The 27,891-nt window shown below is 42.3% G+C and overlaps 1 protein-coding gene across 11 annotated transcripts in view; it reads left to right on the top strand.

Annotated features, from left to right (window-relative positions):
• Positions 1-27,891, top strand: part of CSGALNACT1 (chondroitin sulfate N-acetylgalactosaminyltransferase 1) — a 353,492-nt gene that overhangs the window by 295,195 nt on the left and 30,406 nt on the right. For 8 of the 11 annotated variants that reach the window (XM_008977290.6, XM_055116343.2, XM_034965729.3 and 5 more), the window contains 2 exons: positions 3,790-4,006; positions 22,500-22,601. In XM_008977290.6, coding sequence (XP_008975538.2) covers positions 3,790-4,006; positions 22,500-22,601 — 319 coding nt within the window. The remainder of the gene's footprint in view (positions 1-3,789; positions 4,007-22,499; positions 22,602-27,891) is intronic. The other 3 variants (XM_063607133.1, XM_055116346.2, XM_063607132.1) reach the window with 1 other exon arrangement.

The raw sequence follows: 27,891 nt of genomic DNA, 5'->3' as shown, positions 1-27,891 counted from the left end.
ATCCCAAGTCAGATTGATAGGATATAATGAAAATAATTAGCAGAGTATAGAGAAACCCGCTAAAAAATGGATGTAATGACTGTTGCAAGGCATGGTATGTGGAAGACAGAAAGCAGCATAAATTGTGGTGTGTGGGGTGAGCCTGGGTGCTGTGACCTTCCTGATGGGCAGTGTGCCATACCTGGAACCACTGACCATGGCTGGGTATCTCTGTCACCCTGGGCTGATGATGCAGGCACCTCCAAGGCAGCTGGCATTCTCTATTCGTAGGAGTTGTTATGAATAAGAATTACTGCATTCTCTAGGTTCTTCATAAATAGATGTCCATCTCTTGAGACAGGTTTAGGTATATTGCTATCTGTATTTTCATCTCTGTGGATTTTGATTTTTAAAAGTTAATGATTCTTAACCTGCCTCTGAGAAAATGACTTCATTGGGAAAAAAAATCATTCTTCAGCCTGCATACATTTTTATCTGTACGTTAAACTGTCAGCTGCATTTTCTGTGTTTATGACTGTGTGGAGAAGTTATGCTACTGACATGAATAGCAGAAACTCAACGAGATGCAGTCACCCACACCGGGAGACCTGTTTCAGTTGTGCAGATATGGCCTCTGTGGCGAATATGGCTCCTCTGCAGATAGGCCCTCTCTGGTGAATGTGGATGCTTTGCAGATACACCACCTGTGACAAACGTGGCTGCTGTGCAGATACCATCTGTGGTGAATGTGGCTGCTGTGCAGATATGCCTTTCATGTCAAATGTGGCTGCTGTGTAGATATGCCCTCCGTGGTAAATGAGGCTGCTGTGTGGATACCATCTGTGGCGAATGTGGCTGCTGTGCAGATACACCCTCCATGGTGAATGTGGCTGCTGTGTGGATACACGCTCTCCATGGTGAATGTGGTTGCTGTGTGGATACGCCCCCCATGGTGAATGTGGGTGCTGTGCAGTTATGCCCTGCATAGTGAATATGGGTGCTGTGTGGATATGCCCTCCATGGTGAATGTGGCTGCTTTCAGACTCAGCCCCACCTCATTTGGGCCCTGGGAGTTGATGGTTCACCTTGTGATCCTAGACAGCATCAGAGATGGGAAAAGAGCCTGTTGCCTCAGTGAGTACTACATTCCTGAAGGAATGAACCATATTTGAAGGGAAACACTTAACGTTTTCAAAGAAGTCCTTTGAGCTTTCTAAGAAATGAACCTTCTTTTCTTCCATGGCTTTTCCCTCTGGGACTTTGAAATCTTTTCCAACATGAGCTCAGCAAAACTGTCAGCTTGCCTGACTTTGAGGGCAGTCAAGCAGGATACCCTTTTACTCAACACATTGGTGAAGGCTTCCAAAGGGAACTTAGTCCTTGTAATTCCTCCGTGTCTCGGCCTTTAAATAGCTGTGTTCACTGCTGGGGAACTGTGGGTTTGGGTTTTCAGGTGGGGCTGTGAGGACAGCAGGGAGACACGAGACTACCTTGAAAACTCACAGGACCACACTCCTCTCTGTGGCACCTCAAAGAAATCCAATCTTTGAACAGGAGGATCAAAGAGGCTGTAAAACCAGTGCTATAGGATGAAAAGCTCCCAGAAGGCAAAAAACAGAGAAGAGAACTTGCGAGGAAGACATGTAGTTCTCACAAAAGAGAAGAAGAGGGAGAGTGAGCAAGAAAAAAGGAGGGGTTTGTGAGAGACCTTGAGAAACTGTAGCTGACTCTAGGCAGGAGAGAAATCTATTTATGTACCTTTCAAACTGTATTCCATTGCCGTGTCACTGTAACTGAAACTCCACACAGTGTCACTTGTCAGGTTTCTCCCTGGAGATTGATTTCTGTAGCCAGTCAGTGACTGGGAGGTGCATTCTTGGTTCACTGTGGGGATTAAGGAGACATGGATAGAATCCATGGTACTGTCATTCACCCTCATCCTGGGGGATACATTCCAAGACAACAGTGGATGCCCAGAAGCATAGAGAGTCCTGAACCCTAGCTATTGTATGTTTTTCCCCATACATACATACCTAGGATAATGTTTAATTTATAAATTAAGCCCCCAGAAAGAGATTAACAACAATAACCAATAACAAAAGAGAGTAATCATAACAATATATGGTAATAAAAGGTATGTAAACATGGTCTCTTTATCTCTCTCTCTCTCTCTCTCTCTGTGTCTCCCTGATTCTCTCTCACTCTCAAAATGTATTGTACTTCAGGTAACTGAAATGGCAGAAAGTGAAACTAGAAAATGGGGACTGCTGTATAACCCAAAAGCTTTTCTGATTTGTTGGGTTTTACCTTTGTAATGTGTGTGTGTGTATGTGTGTGTGTTTCCTGACTGTAGAGAAAACATTCATAATACCAGAGACAGTGGAAGGAAATGGATCTTTAGGCATCAGGGAAATCATTTGATCCTTAGATTGGGAAATTCTGTCACCTAGACCCTAGGGAGGCTTGTTCTGAGAGGGGAGCTGTGATGCTGAGTTCATATCTTCAGCCTGACAAGTGACACTCTGTGGAGTTTCAGCAACAGTGACATGGGATGGGACACAGTTTGCACGGTCCCTAGACTTCTCTCCTGCTTCTCTACCTTCTCAGAGAAAGGGGAGTTGTGAGGATGGCTAACATTTATCGAGGGTTTATTGCATGCCTTGTACTGTTCTAACCTCTTTCACATACAAAAACATTCACTCCTCACAGTAACCTTTGGGGAAAATGAGGTGCAGGAGCATGAAGTAATTTTTCAAAGCAAACCTGTGGGGCCAGGATTTGAACCCAGGCAGTTTGGCTTGATAGTTTGTGCTCCGATTCCCTGAGTCATGCTGTTTAGAGATAGGAAAGAAGATATGAAACTAAATATGATATATTGATACCACTGTACTGAATATTTTATGTGTTATTTTAATGCTTCTAGAAGCTTCCAGAGGGTCCCCCAACCCATGTGACCAGACCTGAGCTACTCCCAGGTGTCCCAAATAGATTACTATGGTCAGTTCATCTGAAATGGACATAATTTCTTTCCTTTTTTTTTTTTTTTTTTTTTTTTTTTTTTTTTTTTTTTGAGATAGAGTTTCGCTCTGTTGCCCATACTGGAGTGAGGTGGTACAAACTTGGCTCACTCCAACCTCTGCCTCCCGAGTTCAAGCGATTGTCCTGCCTCAGCCTCCCAAGTAGCCAGGATTACAGGCACACAACATGACGCTCTACTAACTTTTGTATTAGTATAGATGTGGTTTCACCATAGTGACCAGGCTGTTCTCAGACTCCTAACCTCAGGTGATATGCCCACCTCAGTCTCTCAAAGTACTGGGATTATAGGCGTGAGCCACCACGCCCAGGCTGAAATGGCTTAATTTCTAAGAAATAATTTTAATGCTCATTTTTAAAATTAAGTATAATTATTTTAATATTCTTCAAATCATATTGCAGGAAATTTGGATACTAGAAGAAAAGGAAAAAACACATAATCCCACTCTGTATCATAGTCAGTCTTATTTTGGCCTGTTTCCTAAAAATCCTTTTGCAAATGCCTCTGTATCCTATGAATACAGTTTGTATCCAGCATTTCAAGCCTTTTCCCATGTTTTTATGCAGTCTTCATAACTGTGATTTTAAAATTCATGCTATTTTGACTTCTTTTGGAATTTTTTAATTGGGAGCATTTTGAATTTTCGAATAATTGTTGGAGAGATTTCATCTTAAACACTTTTTAAAGGCATTCTGTGCTACATCTCGGTTAAAAAACACTCAGCAACCAAGGTTAATTTTTAGAACTATCTTTCCTTGTTTTTCTCTTAACAGGGATCTACCGAACAGAAAGGGACAAAGGGACATTGTATGAGCTCACCTTCAAAGGGGACCACAAACACGAATTCAAACGGCTCGTCTTATTTCGACCATTCGGCCCCATCATGAAAGTGAAAAATGAAAAGCTCAACATGGCCAACACGCTTATCAATGTTATCGTGCCTCTAGCAAAAAGGGTGGACAAGTTCCGGCAGTTCATGCAGAATTTCAGGTTGGTTTGTTCGCACGTGTTTATCTTCCTCCGCATGATGTGTGTTAGAACACTGATATCATTTCCCGTCATCTCCTTCATTTCCCCTGCCGAGTACAAAGGCTCCTTTCTCTTATTCAGCTCTGTTTTCTCCACGTAAAGTTTATCATTTGTATTTGCCTTTCCCTAGGGCAATTAGAAAACTGCCTTACAAGCATATTGACCTTCAGAAGTGAAAAGCAGGAAGGACTGGGTTTTCACCAGGATCTACGAAGATGACTGAATGCCTGTTATGTTCATTCTGACTTGTGGAGGGGCTCAGGTTTGGGGATAGCAGGAACCAAGACTCCCAGGCAAGTGAGCAGCCTTGAGTCTTGAGGAGGAGAGAGGAGCTGGCGGTGGCAGAGCCCACGTTGACAGTTGGCGAGCTATGCAAGGTGTTCTTGATCGGCTCTAGGCTGCCTTCACCTGCTGTCCTGTTCTAGTGGTGGCTGCAATGCATTGAATCCAAATCTATCTTTTATTCTAACCTGCATCATCTTAGACTTAAGTGTAGAATTATACCAAGAAGGTTTCAAGCCCACATTTTTGTAGCTACTCAATGAGACTAAGCTGGGTTTCATTTCATTTTTCAGGCGTGCTGATGAAGTTTTTAGATGTGTGCCTTTAAGCCCTTGATTGTGCGGTGTTGGATCTTAGAAGCTGTGATGGCTCAGATGCACATATTGGCTGAGGATAACCAGCTAAGTGATTTCACCAGCTTGTTTTAAACATAGAAAATCCTACTGTCTAATTATAAGTCTTGAAAGATCAAGCTGATTTTTTATTTCTTTTTTTTTGAGATGGAGTCTTAGTCTGTCACCCAGGCTGGAGTGCAGTGGCATGAACTCTGCTCACTGCAACCTCTACCTCCCAGGTTCAGGCAATTCTCCTGCCTCAGCTTCCCAAGTAGCTGGGATTACAGATGCCCATTACCATGCCCGGCTAATTTTTGCATTTTTAGTAGAGATCGGGTTTCGCCATTTTGGCCAGGCTAGTCTTGAACTCCTGATCTCAGGTGATCTGCTCACCTCGGCCTCTCAAAATGCTGGGATTACAGGCGTGAGCCACCATGCCCAGCCTTGATTTTTAATCTTAGTAAATTTACATTATTGAAAGGCATAATGTTCAGTATAAGGGTGTGGTTGATACCTTTCAAAATTCTGGTTCATGAGCGTACTCTGTTTGAAGTTAAAGGGTAACCCACTTATAACTAAGTTTTTTGAAGATCAGAATCAAATAGTCTTAGACCTTTGAGGTCATCTGGTCTAATCTTCCCTTAATTGAGACTGTCTTTCTGACATAGGGTTCTCTAGGCAATGTGTGTGTGCACCAGGAAGCTGCCTACATTACTAGTCAAGCTGCTGCTTTGTTGATCATCTCTGGATAGGAGGTTCTTTATTGTTTATGCCTGAAGTCGGCTTCCACGTCTTTTCTGCCTGGTGGGTCTAATTCTAGCCTCTGGAGGACTGAACAAGTCTATTTCTTCTTAAACATCATAAGTTTTCAAGTATTTGAAGGTGGTCATCACAACTCCCCTAGTCTTTTCTTTCCAAGGTATAGCAGTTCTCAATTCCCTTAGCTTTTTCATATTCCCTAGTTCGTAAATTTCTTTTTATTAGCTGGAGCTTGCCTTTAGCCATGATGTAATCCAAAGTAAAGTGGGCTAATAGATTGATGTTTTCCCAGTTTGTAGAATACTCCTTTGTGCATGATCGCATAATTGTTTGCAGTGTTCCTCTGGCTCCAGTCCTGAAGTGAGTGTTTTTATAGTTTTGGCTTCTTTCAACCTTCTTTTAGTGTTTTTGCTCTCTTTCTCTGTAGGCTTTCCCTTTGGAATGGCACAGTGCCACTGGTTGATTAAACGTTACATCTCCAGAATGACTGAACCTGCGGTGTTCTGAATGCAGTTGTTGAACCTGAATGTGGTTTGCATTAGGCATTAAGTGAAATCATTACTCTCAGCAGCTAGAATGCCCATTTCTAGGACAAGGTTATCGCAAGTTCCTTTGGCGAAGAAGCTGCCTATGCCCTACTGGGTTCAGGGTCCTGAGCTTCGATTCTGTGAGTCCTTGGACATGTTAGGCTTGCTAAGGTGGTGCTTACACTAAAGAAGTATCTGCTCGGTGAAAGGACAAGTCCTCACTGTAGGACTCCTGGGGCCTGAAATAGCAGGATTCTCTTGGGTATATATGAACAGCTATTTCCTTAGTGTCAGGAGAATTTTAAGCAGTTAACAATAGGAATAAAACAGGAAAACAGGAAGGGAAGTTTCATTGAGAATAGTCAAATGAGTAGCTTACAAGCCTCAAAACGGAGTGGGTGAAATGAAACGTGATTCCAGTTAATGTTTTAAAAGAACACAAAAATCCCAGGGCAGATTGCCTTGAACTGATTCATCTCAGCTCACCGTATGGACTTTTACTATTTGGATGTCCCTTGCTCGTGGAGGTAGGAAGGGATGGGTGGCGGAAGACTTGTGACCTGGAGAGGATGTTTTGAGAGCCTTTTGCATGTGCTAGACACGCTACCAAGGTGCAAGGGGATCAGAAGATGAATTGAAGATGCGGTGCCTACTTTCACTAATAGCAGAAGCTGCAAATGCAGAGCCAGGCTCTGTGGCAGAGATATAGACAGGGGACAATGGGACACAAAGAGAATCTGGCCAGGACAGCTGACACTGGAGCAGGAGGCTGAGTAGGGAGTTTATGTCACAGTCAAGGCATTTCTGAGACTGTTGAGGTCTCTGAAAAACTGGGATGCAAGAGGGTAAATACCTGTGGGTATTTAATGCTTCATAAGACCTTATTAAAGATGGCATTTCAAACCCAAAGAAGGGGTTATTCAGGGCATGGTGTCAGGACAACTAGCCAAACATAGCAGAAAAAAATAAGATTCTTATTTCACACCAAAAAAGCAAAGTAAACTCCAATTAAATATTTAAATGCAATTAACATGACCATAAAGTTACTGGGAGAAAATATAAAAGGCTGCTTAATAAATATTTGATGTTGTCTTTATAAATTCCTTTCCATCCCCAGACTGGAGACTGTGAACTGTGGTTGACACTGAGGATGACACTGGAAGCGATTTGTATTTCCTTTTTTTCCTCTGTTTTCTAAATATTTATATAGCTACCATATGTTTTATATTTTGTTTAAACATTCAGTGAAAGATTATTTTTGGCTTTTATAATTTAAACATGACTTTTTAGTTTGTAAAAGGTAATACTTGGCTATTATAAGATGTTTAAGCAGTGTAGAACAGCACAAGGAATAAATTATTTAAAAAGTCACTCCAGGTCTCACCTCCTAGAATTAACCCTTATTAACATGAGTTGAACATCATTCTGGGCAATTTTCTTTGCATATCTGCAGATAGAAGAATTGCTTGCCAGCTGGGAATAAGTCAGTGCAACATGAGATATACTATACATTCTATTTCTACTTATAGAATTAAAATGTATCTTGCTTAAATTTATAGAAAAAAACTGGAAGTATAATAAAGGATTTGCTGAACTTTAAGAAAATGTGTCTTCACTGTGAGAGACATTAGTTCCCAAGAGATCCCGCTGAAGTTAAAAAGTGATTTTTGCAAAACAAAAAGTGGTTGGAAATATTTTTTTTTTACTACATTTTGTAAGTTTGATTGAAACATTGCAGTACAAAATGAAATCAGCACAGCTACACTTTCTGCCTTCTGTGTCTCATCTTCTGATTTTTGTTAGCAATCATGTATTTATTTATTTTGAGACAGAGTCTCACTGTCACCCAGGCTGGAGTGCAGTGGCAGAACCTTAGCTCACCACAGCCTCCATCTCCCAGGTTCAAGCGATTCTCCTGCCTCAGCCTCCCGAGTAGCTGGGATTACAGGCGTGTACCACCACACCTGGCTAATTTTTGTATTTTTAGTAGAGACTGGGTTTCACCACGTTGGTCAGGCTGGTCTCAAACTCCTGACCTCAAGTGATCTGACCACCTTGGCCTCCCAAAGTGCTGGGATTACAGGCGTGAGCCACGTGCCTGGCTGCAATCTATTACTTTGACCTTGACAGGGCTACAACCTTTACATTCTGCTTTATAACTACAGTTTCTGCAGTTCTGGATTTAAGTGGATTTAATGTATTCATCAGCAGTCCTATTCCAATAGCTTTCCCTTCCTGAGTTCTTAGTTGGCTATATTGTCTGGTCAAGAAATTTTTTCCAGAAAGGTCACAAGTGTTTGAGAATGGACTATATACTTGTTGTCATCATGGACAGATAGCTAAGCTGGGCTTAAAATTCATGGGACACACTGGCATTCCTCAGGACTTTGTAGATATTCTGGCATTAAATGATCTGGTGAAGTGTAAGACCACTTTATTTTGTCTCTCTCGTAAACGGCTTTTGCCAGAATGCCTGAAGAATTCCTTCATTAGTCTTTAATCACATTCACTTAATCAGGATATGTCTCATCTCAGCTTCTATTGTTCCCTCCCTCCCTCTCTCCCTACCTTCCTTCTTTCTCATGGAGGAGTATCACTCTGTCACCCAGGCTGGAGTGCAGTGGCACAATCTTGGCTCATTGCAACCTCTGCCTCCCAGGTTCAAGTGCTTCTCATACCTCAGCCTCCCGAGTAGCTGGGACTACAGGTGCAGGACACGACGCCCAGCTGCTTTTGGTACTTTTTGCAGAGATTGGGTTTCACCATGTTCGCCAGGCTGGTCTTGAACTCGTGACCTCAGGGGATTTGCCTGCCTCAGCCTCCCAAAATGCTGGGATTGTAAGTGTGAGCCACCACACCTGGCCAACGTCTGTTGTTCTTTAATTGATTTTCCTGTAGTACAGTTTCCTGTTTTGCTTTGTGGGTTCTTTCAGGGAAATTTTTGGATGCTTTATTTTTGAGTTCTGTTTGCTTCATTTATTGGATTCTCTGTTTCATGGACACAATTATATATTTTACAGGTCTTCTCCATTTATTAGCATCTCTGTTTTTTTAACACCCTTAGTCTTTTATCTGCTTTTACTTAAACCTTTATTGTGTCAGTAATTTGATTTTCTGACATATCTGTTCTGTACCTTCCTATTTCTAATGTATTACTTCTGTGCATTTTGGCTGTTGATTTATTTTCTGAGCACATAGTATGCCTGCTAGTGTTACTCTGTTGTTTTATTGTTTTCTCTTTGGACTTTTTAAAAATTAAATTCATATTTTTTTAATAAAGTGTGAAACATGTCTAAGAAATTTTCTTCTGTTTGAGTTACATTTTCTTTCAGACCCATTTTTTCTTTTGCTTTAGATGCTATTTCTTAACTTTTTCTTTTAATTTTATTCTGATTCTTGGGATGTGGTTGCTATGATTTTTTTTTTATCTTTTCTCATTACGTGCAGGGAACTACCCAGCCTTCTGTTTGCTTGAACGTAGTATGGGTGGATTCTCCTTGGCTCTCTCCTCATCTTGACTGAGAATTGTTGTGCATATTTTGAGGACAGGGTATTTCTCTGTTTAGTTTATTTGTAGTGTAAAAGCTGGGTGGAGGAGAGGAAGAACCCCCAGGGGCTTTGTGCAGCCTTTGTTGAAGTTCCCTTTTCTTGTGGCTCTTCTCAGCCCTGGGATGGATATGTGAGTTTTGCCAGGCTCACTTGGTGTAGGGGGAATTAATTGTTTTCCCAAGGGGTAGAGGTATCATATTTGGCTTTCATAATGGCCTTCAAGTAAGGGCTGAGGCCTGGGACTTCACAAAGAGTCAGTCCCACTTACTCACGTCTCCAGCTCACTTGCTCGTCTTCAGCAGCTCTTTCCACGCCTACCAGTCAAACAGAGGAAAAAGGAAAGTTTTGGCTCTGTTTCTATCGCTTCTGTGGGATGTGGGAGAGATGCATATATGTCATCAGCTCTCAGCATTTCTCATCCCTTCTCCTCTAACTCTTCAGATAAAAGATCTTGACTAAATGTGATTAGCTTTTTTCCTTTGCTTATGTCAAATCTCCCCTTCCCCGCTTTTTTTCCCCCCCACCCAGGGGTTAGTTCACAAGTAATTAGGATGGAATTACCTTCCCTCTCCACTTTCATTAAAATTTGTAGAAATACCAAAATAGCCTGCTGTGGCTCTACCTGCTGCTGGTGCCAAGGTCCTAGGTGGAAGCCAAGGTCTCTTGTGTCTTCCCTAGGTCCCCCAGGCTGCCTTCTCACACCTGAATCTGGAGGTGGTCAGTGGGGCCAGGAGCCACAGGAAGCTAATGTAGAACCTTCCATTTCTTTCCTTGGTCTCCACTCTGTTGAAATTGACAGAAGATTATGTCTCCCTCATTGGTCATTTACTGGTGGCAAAATTGTTGCCATTTTCAAGTATTTTTGGCACACAGTTTGCAATGATTGCTATTTGAGATTAATGTATTTAAAGCATTATCCTTCCCATGCATCACCTTTAAAATATCAACACCCTTTGCTCTCATACAGTTGGTTGAGGAATCTTTTATGCGTTGCTTCATATATCTCAGCTTTAGTATCTTCTGTAAAAGGAAAGTCTTGGTCCAGATGGGCCCTATCCCCTTGCAGTTCTATGCGGATTATTATCAGTAGCAGGTTTTTCCACATCAGCATCAATTTGTTAATTATTTACCTAGAAAAGACTTGCATGGCTTCAACTTATAATAAATATGTCTTCTTGGACAGAAGGAAGAGATGTGGAGCCTGGAATTCCCAAGAAAGAGCAGCCCTGGTCACAAGACACAAAGCGGTCTTGGGGAAGGCTAGGTCTGCAGAAAACAGCTCACCCGGCGTACTGGCCAGGCACGGGTATATTCTGGAAGGAGGCAAAGACCATATCTTTGTGCTCTAGAACGGTGCTTGGGGTGATCCCTGGGGACAAAATTTATTCCTGGGTGCACACAGTGCGTGCACTAGGTTATTTATTGTCATTATTATTTCTTCTCATTATAGTCATCTCAACTACTCTCAAAAATTATTTGTGTTTTAAAAAATACAAGTTTAATAAAACCATTTTTATAAAGTTCAATGAACAAGGACTCAGTAACAATATGGGAAGAGGGACAGGTCCACCTAGAAATTGGGACTAATAGAAAATTGGAACTTGTCAAAAACACTAGATTTCAGGACATCCCAACAAGCAAGGAGAAAGGGGTAAAACAAAGGCCAGAGTCCTCCAGCTGTTCATATTTAATGAAGAGAAGTCTGTCATCCGTTGGGTGAGATGAGGTTTCTCCTAGCACCCAGACCCTAAGGGCCTTCATTTAAGAAGCATTGAACCACCAAATAAATGATATTCCTCAGATTTACAAGAAATCATGATGCTAAAGCTTGATGCTAAAGCTTGAGTATTGTTATCTCTGAGTAAGAATAAAAGCCCCACTGCACCCCTTGATAGCAATAAAGACTGCTGTGTTCTTGGTGCTGTAGGGCTATGTATGTGCTGTGTGAGTCCTTTTGTTTTTATTTTTTATTTTTTTTGAAGACAGGTCTCTAAAAAAGCTCAGTAGCCCAATCTGGTGTGCAGTGGTGCCATCATGGCTCACTGCAGCCTCAAACTCCTGGGCTCCAGTGATCCTCCCACCTCAGACTCCTGAGTAGCTGGGGCTACGGATGCATGCCACCACATCCAGCCAGATTTTTTGTAGAGACAAAGTCTTGCTCTGTTGCCCAGGCTGGTTTCAAACTCCTGACATCAAGTGATCATCTGTAAAGATCACTTTACAGCCTGCCTCAGCCTCCCAAAGTGTTGGGATTACAGGCGTGAGCTACTGTACCTGCAAATGACTTCATTTTTGTTTGTGGAAATCAAATGCCTGGAACTGTGGCAGGCTCCTTCTCTCCTGCTGTCATTGTCCTGGCTGATGTGGGACCCTCACAGCTTCACGTGAAGTTTCTTCTCCCCTGGATGCCTCACCCGCCTCTCTTGGGTCTCTGCAGACTCTACCTGTGGCTGGTAACAGAGGGAGCTCACCAGGGAAAGTTTGCTTTAAATGTAGCTCCTGCTGTTTTTCTGTTTCCTTTTTGTCCAGTCACATATTGGCTTAAACCTACTTACTCTTCCTCTTCTTCTCCTCCTCCTCCTCCTCCTATTCCTCCTCCTCCTCCTCCCTCTCCTCCTCCTCCTCCCTCTCCTCCCCCCTCTCCTCCCCTGTTCCTCCCCCTCTTCCTCCCTGCCCCCTCCCCCTCTCCCTCTTCCTCCCGCTCTTTCTCCCCTCCCCTCTCCCTCTTCCTCACTCTCCCCCTTCTCCCTCTCCTCCTCCCCCTCCTCCTCCTCTTCCCCCTCCTCCTTTTCCCCCTCCTCCTCCTCTTTCCCCTCCTCTTCTCCCTCCTCTTCCCTTTCCTCCTCCCCCTCCTCCCCCTCTTTCTTCTTTCTTCTTCCACCCCATTTTGCCCTTGAAACTATTCTCAAATTTGGTTTTTGGCTGCTTTGTTTCTTACCTTCCATATTCTAGATTTTAAGCCAGCTGGTTACTTCATTGTCTGTTTTGTTTCTGATAGCAGGAAGAACTTCATAATAACAAAGCTATAGATTTTCTTTGGTCTTTATCTCTGAGCCTCTCTGAGGGGAAAAAGGCAGAATTTTTATGGAAAATATTCTTCACTTTGCTTTAAAAAAAAATCTTTCTCAATTCCAAGTTTACTTGATTTTTTATTTTGACTGCTTCCAGCTGGACTGAGAACCCTTTTTCATGTTGCTATATTCCTCCTCAGACTTGACTGGTAATTTTTGTCTTAATGTTCTCTTTCTAACATTTATGATATTTTAATACCGTATCAAGGAAATCTTGTACTTGAATTTTCTATAGCAGTTCTCTTTTATTCATTTTTTTGGCCTAGAACCATTAAGGTGGTTCTGAAAATTTCAGGAAAATTATTTTAAAGCAGTAAGTGTAGAGTCTCGGAAATTGAAATGAGCCTGGAATGTTATAGCGAGGGTGGTATATGTGACAGAAAGGCCTCAGGTCAGCAAATGTTGGATCATGATAGAGATTCCCAGTTTCTTTCTGTTCCCCAACAGGAAAATGATGTATTTTGCATAGTCTAGTCCTGCCGTCCCTAAGCCCCTCTACCTCTCCCATAGGCCATTTCACTTTGTACAGCAGAGCTGCAAGTTGGATGGCTAATGTGTTTGAGAGATGCTAATCTATATCATTCATGTATTTAGATAACGGTTTCTCTTTGAAGACTTAATAGAAGTTGGTTTTGATTTCACTTGAGCCAGGGGTTATGTAGGAACATCCATCCAAGAGTAAAAAATGACCAAATGGAAAATGATCTCATTTTCTGTTTTGAAATGGACAGTCAGGAAAATAGGTCCCAATTGCTTGATTGAGAGTCAAAATTTACTCATTTCTTAACACTGATCAGACTACTCAAATGATGGAATAGAATAATTACATATTAATAAATGTATCTTGACACAGGGGAGGGGAGATTACCCTCCAAACCAAAGGAAGAATACTGATTTTAAAGCCAGGTTTTACTTAGCCCCACTAACTCTGTTCCTTATTTCCAGTTTCTTTGTGCCAAGGAATTTCTTCTTGTAACCACAGAAGACTACAGATAGAGTTTGGGAACATCAGGTCTTTTACATGTCATTTCATTTGCATGGGACACTACTTAAAGCCTAAATAGATATTCATCACATACCTGAACATTTGAGTAGCAGATTGACTTAGGAAAGAATAGTGATGTGATTTCCTTGCATCTGTGTCTTTCTCAGCTGTGAAAGCCCTGCCTCTGCCCTTGTTCATGTGCCCGGTGGCTACTCACCTATCAAGGCTCAGCCTGGATCCCCCTCCTCCTCAGTCCCCCTTTCCCTGGCACCCAGTGGAAATAACCGTGCTCTCCTCTCAGCCTTTTAGTTCATTTTACCTCTGTTACCGTGGTTATTCCATCCTGCATTATATTATGGCTCTTTAGTTGTCTGTTGCTTCCAAAAAACTATAAAGTTCCTGCAGTAGGGAGGGTGACCAGTTGTCCCAATTTGCTTGGGACTGAGAAATGTTCTAGGATATAGGATTTTCATTGCTAAAATCTGGAAAATTGCAGGAAAACCTGGTTGATTGGTTCTACTACAAAGACCATACATGGTCATCCTTTGTAACTCTTCCTACAATGAGGATAATTAATTGCACACAAAGGTGCCCAGTAAGTGTTTATTATTGAATCCACGATTCCCTAGACCACATAATATGAGTTATAAAGATAGGTATCCTTAACTGCAAGAAACACAATTTTTCCCCCTCTCTCTCTCCCCTACTCTGGCAAGATCTCCAACCTTCTCTGGCCCTCTCAGTCTTTCTAGGTATCCTCGGTGATAACTCACACATGTGCAGATGTTAAGTTCAACCTCCCCTGGCTGCACAAGCATCAGTTGTTTGAAGCAAACCCATGCTTCTGACAACAGCCAGAGGGGCTATCACTCCGTAATGGCATGAGGCTGCTGCTGCTACCGTACCCACCACCAGCATGTCTATCACACTAACACCATTACATTCCCCAAAAGTCCTGGCTTGAGCTCCCAGTATCCTCATAGTTTTTTTTTTTTTTTTGCTGTAAAGAAAGCCTCATGTTTTTTGTAGCTTTGTCTCTCTAGGACTCACAGGTGAGTCCACAAAAGCTGGTTGGAGAACAGGACCCACCCTAGGGGTGTGCATCACTTTGACAACCACACTCCCCCTCTGACAAGTCAGTTTTTATTACTGAGCTTGTTTCTCCCTCAAGACGGTGGTCAAGAACCAAGGCTATTTTGTGCACCCACCTCCCCCTGCTCTGGGACATCTGGCAAGGTCTGGAGATCTGTTTGGTTGTCACATCTGGGATAGGTGGGTGCTCCAGGGATGCTGCCACACATCCTATGGTGCACATCACAGCGCCTCCCACAATAGTTAGTGGGTCTAAACTGTTAGCAGTGCAGAGGTTGAAAAAGACTTCTTTAGGATGAGTTATCACCCTAAGGGTACAACCCCTCCTCAAATCAGGCCTCAGATCAGCCTGTCACCAGTCCATCATATCTGCCCATTCTATCTGTCTGGTTCCCATCAGAAACTCAGGTTGAACAATCCTTCCCCACAGCCTATTTACGTTTGGAGTTTTCTTGTGGCTTTTCCCTTCCACCTGGCCATACCAGCCCCCCAGCTTTGTAGTGGGGTCCTAGACAGTGAGTTCAAAACTGTCAGACTTAACAGATGCATTCCTCATGCAGCTCAGGTGACCTGGGGAGCTGACTACCAGGCAGGTGCTTAGGAAACCTGGCTTTTGTGCCTCGCTGCCTCCATAGCTCTGTCAGGTCATTGGAACTCCTTCCCTCACTTGTATGCTAAGGCTACGAACAACGGCCCTCCACAGGGCAGGCGTGCAGATTAATAACAGAACTCAAAGACCATGAAGGGCTTTTGGCTCTTGGGAAATAGAAATATAGGTGTCTAAGTGACTGTGATACATGTTTTGTGATAGGAAATACATCTTAATTAGCCTCTGTACTCTCCATACTCTCTTGTTACAATATGTGGGGGAAGAACTGGTTTATGGGTTTATGGGTTTATGGGTTTATTTTTGTTGTTGTTTTAAGAAAAAACATCCTAAAAAGAGTCTTTGTGGAATACAAACAGAATATTCAGGCCGGACATGGCGGCTCACACCTTTAATCCCAGCACTTTGGGAGGCCAAGGCGAGTGGATCACCCGAGGTCAGGAGTGCGAGACCAGCCTGGCCAACATGGTGAAACCCTGTCTCCACTGAAAATACAAAAATTAGCTGGGCATGATGGCACACACCTGTGGTCCCAGCTGCTCGGGAGGTTAGGGTGGGAGGATCACTTGAACCTGGGAGGTTGATGCTGTGGTGAGCCAAGATGGCACCATTGCCTGGGTGAGAGAGCGAGACTCTGTCTCAATAACTGAATGAATGAATGAATGAATGAATTTTCAGGCTTCCAGGTTCAGGCAGAAGAATGACCCAGTGGGAATGGGGAGCTCATGCACAGAGACTATGGGAAAATGATGAGCTCCCTGGAGGGATCTTAGGAAGTTGGAGTTTCCTGAGATTCATGGCAAAGGCTTCATATACAATTGTACCAAGGTGTTTATAGAGAAGTGCTATCAGAGGCAAGTAAGTCAGCCCAAGGGACCCAGGTACCACGTGTCCAGGTATGAATAACCGTGCAAAGCCCGGAGTTTGAATACGCAACAAATACAATTTTCCTCCTTTCTCATGCATTTTACTTACTTACTTATTTATTTATTTTGAGATGGAGTCTCGCTCTGTCGCCCAGACTAGAGTGCACCAGCACCATCTCAGCTCACTGTAACCTCTAGCTCCCAGGTTCAAGTGATTCTCCTCCCTCGGCCTCCCAAATAGCTGGTATTACAGGCCTGTATCACCAGGCCTGACTAATTTTTGTATTTTTAATAGACACGGGGTTTCACCATGTTGGCCAAGGTGGTCTTGAACTCCTGACCTCAAGTGATCCTCCTGCCTCGGCCTCTCAAAGTGCTGAGATTATAGGCATGAGCCACCACTCCCAGCCTACTTTACTTTTTGAACTTTCGCCTCCAAACCAAAAACATATGGACACATTCACTCACATACACACTCTTTCTCACACACACACCTTTCCAGTGGATGGCGTTTACTCAGAATTATTTAGAGGAAAACAAAGATCATTCAGCCAGCCAGCCATGGTTTTTCATGGTATGAGACTCATATTCTTGTAAAGTACTTGTTAGTTATATTACAGATAGTTTCAGTTTTGCACAGTACATGGAGAACTCAAGGACAGACATGTCTTACTCATTTCTTAAGATCTACTGGTAGAGTATCTGGTCCATGATATGTTGTCACCAAGTGTTTGTTGAATGAATGAAAGAAAAGAGTACACGAATGAATGCAACGGAACCTTGGAGGTAGACCTCACAACAAATTCTACTTTGCCTTTTTTAAGACGCCTCACCTAGTCACAGTATGTGTCTTATTGCTTAAAAACAGGAAGTTCTTTGAATGGATTTAAAAATACCAGAGAGGGAGACAGCAAAGATGTTATTAGAAAAATGAGAATGCTTTTTCTTCACACTTAGCAGGTGACCCTCTCCTGATTCTAGGATGGATTTTTCCCACTGCATGCACAAATTTCAAGCAATTTTTCTGGCACTTGGCCCTGTGTGTGTGCTTGTATTCTACCCTGGCAGAGGAAGTTAAGGCATTGTCTGGGAAGTTTGCGAAAGGGATCTTGTGTGTACAGAGGATTTCATTGTTGATTGGTGATGATTCAGTCTGCAGGGACTGTGGCTAAGTGGGAACTCTTGGTTTCGAAACATATCGTTACATCCTAGGCCTCTGTTCCCTGTCCTTTGTCTGCTTTTAAACCTCTGCCATTGCTCTGGGTTCCTGAGGTAGCTCTTTATTCCACCAGAAAGAGACAGAATTCTCAGAATCAAACCTGTGACCAGAGTGAGCCCTGCATGCGTTTTGCCGGGGTCAGTATCATCTTCCCTATTTCTTCCATCTGGAATTCTCTTCTTTCTTACCTCTGCCTTTCTAAACCCTATCCCTCCTTCACTGACCCCAGCCATTCCACCCCACAGCATTTGCTGTACCTTCTCAATTCCATGTTCTTTGTGTCAGTGCCATGAGATGTCTGATGGTTTTAACTGAGCCCATTTGATTTCCTAAGTAAGTGTTATGAGGGCAAGAACTGTGTCTTCTATTGCTGTGGATTTCTCCCAGCAACCCCAGGAAGCCGGTCATTTCTTTTAGGTGTCATCATTAAAAGCATTGAACAAACTGGCCTCTGCATTTAGAGCTCAAGGATCTTTAGAAATTATGATGTGGATTATTGCTTGGGGGTTAGGGTAAGTAGCCAACACTGAGATAAAAGAAACCAAATGGAAGCACATGTAAAATATCAATATCACAAAATATCCTACCAGTAGAACCTTTCCATTAACTTGTTTCCAGAAACTCAGGTTAAAATTACACACATACACGTATGCATTTGGCCCACTGTATCCAAGGGTTCCACACCCTCCGATTCAAGCAATCAAGGACTGGAAATATTCCAAAAAAACAAAACAGGAATGGCTGCGTCAGTACTGAATATGCACAAACTTTTTTTTCCTTGTCATTATTCCCTAGACGATACAGAACAAAAACACTTTACATAGCATTTACATTGCGTTGGGTGTTAAAAGTAATCTGGAAATGATTTAAAGTCTACAAGAGGATGTATGTAGGTTATATCCCAAAATCACACCATGTTATAAGACAGGGGGCCCCAACTCCTGGTCCACACACCGTTACTGGTCTGTGGCCTGTTAGGAACTAGGCCACACAGCAGGAGGTGAGTAGCTGGTAAGTGAGCATTACCACCTGAGTGCCACCTCTTGTCAGATCAGCTGTAGCATTAGATTCTCATAGGAGGGTGAACCTTATTGTGAACCGCAGATGTAAGGGATCTAGGTTGTGTGCTCCTTATGAGACTCTAATGCTTGATGATCTGAGATGGAACAGGTTCATACTGAAACCATAAGCCCACCTCCACCCCCACCCCCAGTGTGGAAAAATTGTCTTCCATGAAACTGGTCCCTGATGCCACAAAATTTGGGGGCTGCTGATATAAGGGCCATGAACATCTGGATTTTGGTATCCCCAGGGGGTTTCTGGAATCAGTCCCTCATGGATAGTAATATGGTTTAGCTATATCCCCACCCACATCTCATCTTGAATTGTAATCTCCATGTGTCAAGGGCAGGGCCAGGTGGAGATCATTGAATCACGAGTGCAGTTTCTCTCATACTGTTCTTGTGGTAGTGAATAAGTCTCACAAGATCTGGTGGTTTTATAAATGGGAATCCCCCTGCACAAGCTCTCTTGCCTGCCACCATGTAAGATGTGCCTTTGATCCTCCTTTGCCTTCTGCCATGATTGTGAGACCTCCCCATCCATGTGGAACTGTGAGTCCATTAAACCTCTTTCCTTTATAAATGACCCAGTCTTGGGTATGTCTTTATTAGCAGCATGAGAATAGACTAATACAGATACTGAGGGGAAACTGTACACATGTGTACATAATATATGCATATATGTGTACATAAACAGTGATTTACACACATGCATATATTTACATATCTACACATACATACATTTACATGCACATATATTCACATTTACGCATACACACCTGCGTTTACATACATACACATATACATAAATGAACTAGACCGTCAGCAGAGGACCTTCCCAGATTAGCCACTGCTTTCTCTTGAGAGGACAGGACATGGGCAAAACACAAATAGCTGATGTGGGAAAGCAGGTCAGGACCAGGCCAGAGCTAGAGGTCTGGCCCCAGGAGGGTGCAGCCGAATGGTGGTTTTGTCAGAAAGCTGGAGCATGAGGTGCTCGGTTCCTGGGATCGTTAGAGTCACGGAGAGGAGAAATGGGGACATGGTGAAGGTGATGATATCTGCTTGGGAAGGGTGAACTTCAGTGACTGTTCTGCCTTGCCATTTCCTCAGATAGTCATAACATTGGGTGCTTCCAAGGCACTCTAGAGTCCTAAACAGAATGACTGTTGACCTTTGCTCATTCAGTCTTTAAGACTCTGTGTTTGGCCCACATAAGAAAAGAGAGTCATGGGCAAGAATTCTAGTCTCATCCTCTCTGGACTTTAGCTTTCTCATCTTTTGTACTTCATAGTCTTTTTTTTTTTTTTTTTATACTTTAAGTTTTAGGGTACATGTGCACAATGTGCAGGTTTGTTACATATGTATACATGTGCCATGTTGGTGTGCTGCACCCACTAACTCGTCATTTACATTAGGTATATCTCCTAATGCTATCCCTCCCCCCTCCCCCAACGCCACAACAGTCCCCAGAGTGTGATGTTCCCCTTCCTGTGTCCGTGTGTTCTCATTATTCAATTCCCACCTATGAGTGAGAACGTGCAGTGTTTGGTTTTCTGTCCTTGCGATAGTTTGCTGAGAATGATGGTTTCCAGTTTCATCCATGTCCCTACAAAGGACATGAGCTCTTCATTTTTTTATGGCTGCATAGTATTCCATGGTGTATATGTGCCACATTTTCTTAATCCACTCTGCCATTGTTGGACATTTGGGTTGGTTCCAAGTCTTTGCTATTGTGAATAGTGCCGCAATAAACATACATGTGCATGTGTCTTTATAGCAGCATGATTTATAGTCCTTTGGGTATATATCCAGTAATGGGATGGCTGGGTCAAACGGTATTTCTAGTTCTAGATCCCTGAGGAATCGCCACACTGACTTCCACAATGGTTGAACTAGTTTACATTCCCACCAACAGTGTAAAAGTGTTCCTATTTCTCCACATCCTCTCCAGCACCTGTTGTTTCCTGACTTTTTAATGATCACCATTCTAACTGGTGTGAGATGGTATCTCATTGTGGTTTTGATTTGCATTTCTCTGATGGCCAGGGATGATGAGCATTTTTTCATGTGTTTTTTGGCTGCATAAATGTCTTCTTTTGAGAAGTGTCTGTTCATATCCTTCGCCCACTTTTTGATGGGGTTGTTTGATTTTTCTTGTAAATTTGTTGGAGTTCATTGTAGATTCTGGATATTAGCCCTTTGTCAGATGAGTAGGTTGCAAAAATTTTCTCCCATTCAGAAACAGGTTGCCTGTTCACTCTGATGGTAGTTTCTTTTGCTGTGCAGAAGCTCTTTAGTTTAATTAGATCCCATTTGTCAATTTTGGCTTTTGTTGCCATTGCTTTTGGTGTTTTAGACATGAAGTCCTTGCCCATGCCTATGTCCTGAATGGTAATGCCTAGGTTTTCTTCTAGGGTTTTTATGGTTTTAGGTCTAACATGTAAGTCTTTAATCCATCTTGAATTCATTTTTGTATAAGGTGTAAGGAAGGGATCCAGTTTCAGCTTTCTACATATGGCTAGCCAGTTTTCCCAGCACCATTTATTAAGTAGGGAATCCTTTCCCCATTTCTTGTTTTTGTCAGGTTTGTCAAAGATCAGATGGTTGTAGATATGCTGCATTATTTCTGAGGGCTCTGTTCTGTTCCATTGATCTATATCTCTGTTTTGGTACCAGTACCATGCTGTTTTGGTTACTGTAGCCTTGTAGTATAGTTTGAAGTCAGGTAGCGTGATGCCTCCAGCTTTGATCTTTTGGCTTAGGATTGACTTGGCGATGCAGGCTCTTTTTTGGTTCCATATGAACTTTAGAGTAGTTTTTTCCAATTCTGTGAAGAAAGTCATTGGTAGCTTGATGGGGATGGCATTGAATCTATAAATTACCTTGGGCAGTATGACCATTTTCACGATATTGATTCTTCCTACCCATGAGCATGGAATGTTCTTCCATTTGGTTGTATCCTCTTTTATTTCATTGAGCAGTGGTTTGTAGTTCTCCTTGAAGAGGTCCTTCATATTCCTTGTAAGTTGGATTCCTAGGTATTTTATTCTCTTTGAAGCAATTGTGAATGGGAGTTCACTCATGATTTGGCTCTCTGTTTGTCTGTTATTGGTGTATAATAATGCTTGTGATTTTTGTACATTGATTTTATATCCTCAGACTTTGCTGAAGTTGCTTATCAGCTTAGGGAGATTTTGGGCTGAGACAATGGGGTTTTCTAGATATACAATCATGTCATCTGCAAACAGGGACAATTTGACTTCCTCTTTTCCTAATTGAATGCCCTTTATTTCCTTCTCCTGCCTAATTGCCCTGGCCAGAACTTCCAACACTATGTTGAATAGGAGTGGTGAGAGAGGGCATCCCTGTCTTGTGCCAGTTTTCAAAGGGAATGCTTCCAGTTTTTGCCCATTCAGTATGATATTGGCTGTGGGTTTGTCATAGATAGCTCTTATTATTTTGAAATACGTCCCATCAATACCTAATTTATTGAGAGTTTTTAGCATGAAGGGTTGTTGAATTTTGTCAAAGGCCTTTTCTGCATCTATTGAGATAATCATGTGGTTTTTGTCTTTGGTTCTGTTTATATGCTGGATTACATTTATTGATTTGCGTATATTGAACCAGCCTTGCATCCCAGGGATGAAGCCCACTGGATCATGGTGGATAAGCTTTTTGATGTGCTGCTGAATTCGGTTTGCCAGTATTTTATTGAGGATTTTTGCATCAATGTTCATCAAGGATATTGGTCTAAAATAGTCTTTTTATGGGGTAAGAACCAGGGACCCCAAAGACCCAATTCCATGACACTGTCTAGGCCCGGTGGGCTAGGAGTGTGGCAGATTGGACCTGAGGTGCCTTGCATCAGAGTTTTGATTTACTGCATATTTAAATTTCCTTGTTGTCCCGATAAGATGAATACAAATACAGATAGTTGGAATGGCCAACCAGAAAGGTCCTGGATTCCCATCTCGGCTCTCCTGGAAGTTTACCTAGTTTCCTTCAAGACCCTTTTGCACTTTACAAAAAGGTATTGGTTTGTGCTGTGCCTGTCAGTGTGAAAACAGGTGCCAGACATGCATGTGTTTTGTTTTCCAGGGAGATGTGCATTGAGCGGGATGGGAGAGTCCATCTCACTGTTGTTTACTTTGGGAAAGAAGAAATAAATGAAGTCAAAGGAATACTTGAAAACACTTCCAAGTGAGTACAATACGGAGCTGTCATAAGGAATCCTGGTAACTGAGCTCAGAAGCACACATCCAAGGCTGAAACTTCTGCTTAATTTTATTTTCCTTTACACTGTGGGTGAACTGGGATGGATTGATTGCTGGCTGTGTTCAGGGAAAAGTCTGCACTCCTCTTCCGCAGGAGACTACCCTGTCTGACACTGGTTTTCAGTGTGCATGGGTGATGACTTTGACATTGGAGATAAACTGCGCACAGCAGGGGTGAGGGGAGTGTGAGCTCCTTTGAGCTTCCATATAACTGGATGTCATCATTTTTAGCACTATAGGTGTGGGGACTTCTTTATGTTGCAGAGTAGGAATTAGGGAGAGCACAGCTGGGCAGTGAGCTCCGTCTCAGCCACAGCTTCAGAGCCTAAGAGTGAAGTCTATGCTCAGATCTCATCCACTTAGCAAACAGTCTCACCCTTTGGGCTTTCATTCGTTAAGTATTTTAAGACATTCAGAGGAAACCAGATGTGGTGGCCAAGGCAGGATCCTTGATCAAACTTACTCAGTTGAGTACAAATTATTTAACCAAAAACTTGAGACCTCCAGTTGTACATTTATACCTAGTTGATCAATTGCATGGGGAATAAATGTATTCAAAAGCAGCATGGATGGATTTTTTTCCCTTTAAAAATAAATGAATAAGTAATCCCCATGGCATCTTCTACCAGTATGTTAGCCAGAATGGCGCTGCACACTGGCCTGTAGTTTGCCCTGGAGGTTTGCAGGGGGGCAATTTGAGTAATCAGGTGGATGGTTTCTGTGCAAGTGAAGGTTTGAGTATGGCCAGTGGTACTCAGGGGCAGACATAGTCTGAGTAGATCCATATGATTTAGATATAAACAGTGCCCTCTGTTTTGAGTTTCTGGTAAATGGTAATAGGATGATAGTCGAAGGGTAAGATTCTAAGACTGAGTGTACTTTTTATTTTTATGCTTTGTTACTAGTTTTGTATTAATGGGCCCAAGATCTGAATGCTAGTTATAATTATTCAAGCATTCTTAAGCAGGAGATCAGCAAACTACAGCTCACTGGCCAAATTTTGTCTGGCACCTGTCTTTGTAAATAAAGTTTTATTGGAATGCAGGCATGCCCACTTGTTTACATATTATTTGTGGCTGCCTGTGTCTACAGCTGTGCAGCTGAGTAGTCACCACAAAGACTGTGTGACTCACAAAGCCTAAACTGTTTACTGTCTGGCTCTTTACAGACAAATTGTGCCCATCCCTGCTCTAAAGCAATAATGAGTTGTTAAGAGTTTAAAACCAGCAACAACTTAAAGCTATGGCCTGTGTCTAAGATCAAATAGAATAAAATAATCGAATATCCTAAATGCAAGTGACATAGAAATTCCTCGACTCCAGTACATTACAAATGTTCTCACCTCTGCTTAGAAACGAAGAACATGAATGATATAAATTCATGTTCTCTGCCCAGTGGGTAGGTTTTAACGTCTCTGTCAATGTCAATTCCTAGATATGGGTTCTTTAAAGTTTCCTGGATGATTCTAACGTGAAGCCACAATTGAGAACAATTGTACCAGAAGGTGGTAGTCCACCTGGGGGCTGCTCCCTTAAGTGCAGCCAGCTGGCTTGCCCCTCCCCCCGCAACCAAGAGATTTTAAGCAGCTCCCCAGGTGACTCTGAAGTACAGCTGGGCTTGACAGCCTCCTTCCTTCCTATGGGTATGGCAGATTTCCAGCACATCAAAGAATGACCAGGCATTTGCTGAGGGTTACACGTAACCATATTTACATGAGTCCCATGGATAAGTAGAAGGACAGTTTAGACCCCTTGTAGTGACTGGAATGCTTAAGGCTATACCTTTATCAATACATTCTTCTCCATATCAAATTACCTGGCAAGGTGAATTCTCAACCGGAAGGTAGCTTGGTGAGCAAAGAATGCATAGAATCTGAGTAAGAAAAGTAAAATCATTTGAGTGGTAGAGATGGTTTGCCTCAAACTTTGGCAAACATCTAGTCATCAATCTACCCAATTCGCTTCATGCTAGAGACCAGGTTGGTTGGTGTTTAAAGTAACGCTACATAAACTTTGTCAAAATTAACCTGAACTTCTTAAATTGTGTATGTATTTACCTATACTTGGTATATGTATTAGTTGTATATGTATATACCTATACCTATACCTGGTTGACTAGTTGCATAGGGAATAAAATAAATAATTTTTTGGTGTTGATCTCCTCATTCTGTTAACCAGTGATATCTGTAGTGTTGATGTCACTGATGCTTTGGTCCATGTCCTGCCCTCTCTTATGGTGTTGCTGGTCAGGCCACCTCTCCTAGGGATGCCCAGACCTCTGCAGCCAGCCTGAGTTGACTTCACAGTACCATACCACACTCTACCTTCCAGATCAATCTTCCTACCTCCCTCACTGCCTTAGCCTGGTCCCCAGACGGGCTGTTGCTTCTAATCCTGTCTTTACGACTTACTGCTCCCTAGCCAAACTGGGAGCAGAATTTGATCTTTGCACTCCCATTATTCTCTTCTTTTGGGAGTTCCTTCCACCCTCCTTTTTGTTAATTCAAACCTCAACCCCCATCACTCCCCACCTAAGTTCCCATCTCTGGAGCTCTTTCTGATTCCCAGTCCTTTCCTCTCTGAATTCCAACTATACTCACTTTCTGCACCTCTAAATCTGGCACTTGGTGCGTGATTTGATGATTTACATTTCTTCCTGTTGTCCTAAGTCTGCAACTAGATTATAACCTGCTCAGTAAGTGGTACTGTGTCTCATGACTCCTTAATTCCAGCACTTAGCACAACACCATACGGAGAAAATGTTCAAGGTTTCTTCATCAAGAGAAAAATAATGCCAGGTATATAGTAAATTTGTGCACATAGTAATGTGTTTTGTATATTTTTGAGACAAGGTCTTGCTCTGTCGCCCAGAGTAGAGTGCAGTGGTGTGATTATACCTCACTGCAGCCTCCAACTCCTGGGCTCACGTGGTCTTCCCAACTTAGCCTCCTTAGTAGCTGGGACTACAAGCATGTGCCACCGTGCCTGGCTAATTTTTATATATATTTTTTGTAGAGCCAGTGTCTCCCTATGTTGCCCAGGCTGGTTTCAAATCCCTGGCCTTGAGCAATCCTCTTGCCTCATCCTCCCAAAGTTCTGGGATTATGGGTGTGATCCTCTACACCCAGCCTCCCATAGTAATCTGTATATGAGCTTATACATGAAACTTTATTTAAACATTTTAAAATTATTTTTTAGGTGATAAAGCTTTTGTTCAGAGGTATCTTATTTCTGAATAATGTAACTTGCATAAATTATAGTATTTAATATTCATTACCTGATGAGATAGGCACTGTTTGGGGCCCTACTTCACATATAAAGAAACTGAGGCTTAATGAGGTCGTTACTCAGGCTGTGATCCCTGCCAGATGCGAGAGCCAGAATCAGAGCCTCCTGTTAAGGTCTAGACTCACAGTGTTAGCATACCACCAGCTGTTCACTCTAATATGCTCGCTCCTAAAACCCATAGTTGTTAGTTGAAAGTAGTAAGATTTATAGTCACACTAAATGAAATTTATGTTATTTGGAAATCAGTATTGTGATTAAGCTGTTTTAAATCCAGCTAAATGCATGTACTTTAATATCTTTTTAAAAATCTTGTTTAGTGACCAGTATGCAATATTTCACACTCTCTCTCCCTAGTTTATTCTTAGTCAGTTGAGCTTTACATTTCAGTTGATTGCTATAGATCAGTGTTCTGCAAACACCAGTTTGTGATTTATTAGAGGGTTGTGAAATTGATTTTGTGGCTTATGTCCAATTTTTAAAAAGTGAAGTAGGGTAGGATAGAAAATATCAGAGTGAAGCACAGGTAGTAAGGATAAATATTCTGTCATGAAAGTTTAATTTCAGTGTGTGTGCGTGTGTGTGTGCTGCATAAGGATGCGTAATATATTCCTTTATAAGGATCATGGTCAAAATGTTTAAAAGCTACTAACATAGACAGAAATACAAATCGATTCTCAATATCTGATTCTTATTCTGTAGATTTTTCCAAGCTTCAGTTAATCTCAGATGAGCTCACTGGTTCTTCATTATAAACATGCTTTGGAATAACCTGTGGTGCTTTTAAAAATGCAGACTCCTGGGACCCAGGCCCAGAAATCCTGAATCAGTGGGCCTGAGATGAAGCCTGGGAACCATCCCTGAACTAGTTCCACATGTGTTGCTGATGTGGGTGGTTCATGGACCATACTGTGAGAAATGCTGCTTTAGATACTCGCTTGGAGCTATGTAATAGGAATTTTTTTATTTTTTTATTCAGAGTCTCACTTTTTTACCAGGCTGGAGTGCAGTGGCACAATCTTGGCTCCCTGCAACCTCCACCTCTTGGGTTCAAGCAATTCTCCTGCCTCAGCCTCCCAGGTAGCTAGGACTATAGGCGCACGCCACCACACCCAGCGAATTTTTGTATTTTTAGAAGAGATGGGGTTTCACCAAGTTGGCCAGGATGGTCTCAATCTCTTGACCTTGTGATCCGCCCACCTCGGCCTCCCAAAGTCCTGGGATTACAGGCGTGAGCAACCGCGCCTGGCCAAAAAATTATTTTAATGTAACTGATAGATGAATTGGCATTGACCACATTGTAAGTTGACATTTACTACATTACAAGTTCATCTTTGCCCAGGAACAAGGACATGAAAGCATCCTTCAGAGGAATCATCTCTGAGATTGAGATGCTAGAAATGAGACACCGCCCTGCCAGAGTGTATGTGATGCTAGGAGAGGGTTGTTGTCGTTATCAGGGACCCACCTTGCAATGTTTGTGTCAGCATTTCACACCTCTTTGAAATGATTTGACAGATACCCCCAGGAAGATTATTTTCTGGGGGAAATGGTTTGTTCCAGGCTTTTTGTTTGTCCATTTTCAGAAATTTGAGCAGCATTGTTGATTTGCTTTTTTTTTTTTCTTAAACAAGGATTTTTAGATAACCATCTCATTTGCGAAAATGAAATAAGCTGCACAGTTATTTATCTCCCAAGCAGATAGTTAGTCTCAGACCCTGGGAAACAGGGGCAGGGAGTAGCACCTTGCAGATGAAGGCAGTATCTCAGGCCTCTGACCATCTCACCTGGCATTTGCCAGAGGCTTTGCTAAGCGTGTTTCTGCTTTGTGTGCCAACTCTTTGTGGAGATGTGCCTGCATTCTGAATTGTTTACTGGGGATTTGAATATGCCATATAAATTATGATATGGTAAAAATGTTAATTTCCTGAG

The sequence above is a fragment of the Pan paniscus genome, chromosome 7, assembly GCF_029289425.2.
Source record: "Pan paniscus chromosome 7, NHGRI_mPanPan1-v2.0_pri, whole genome shotgun sequence".
Lineage (NCBI taxonomy): Eukaryota > Metazoa > Chordata > Mammalia > Primates > Hominidae > Pan > Pan paniscus.
This window is presented reverse-complemented; position numbering and strand designations above follow the sequence as displayed.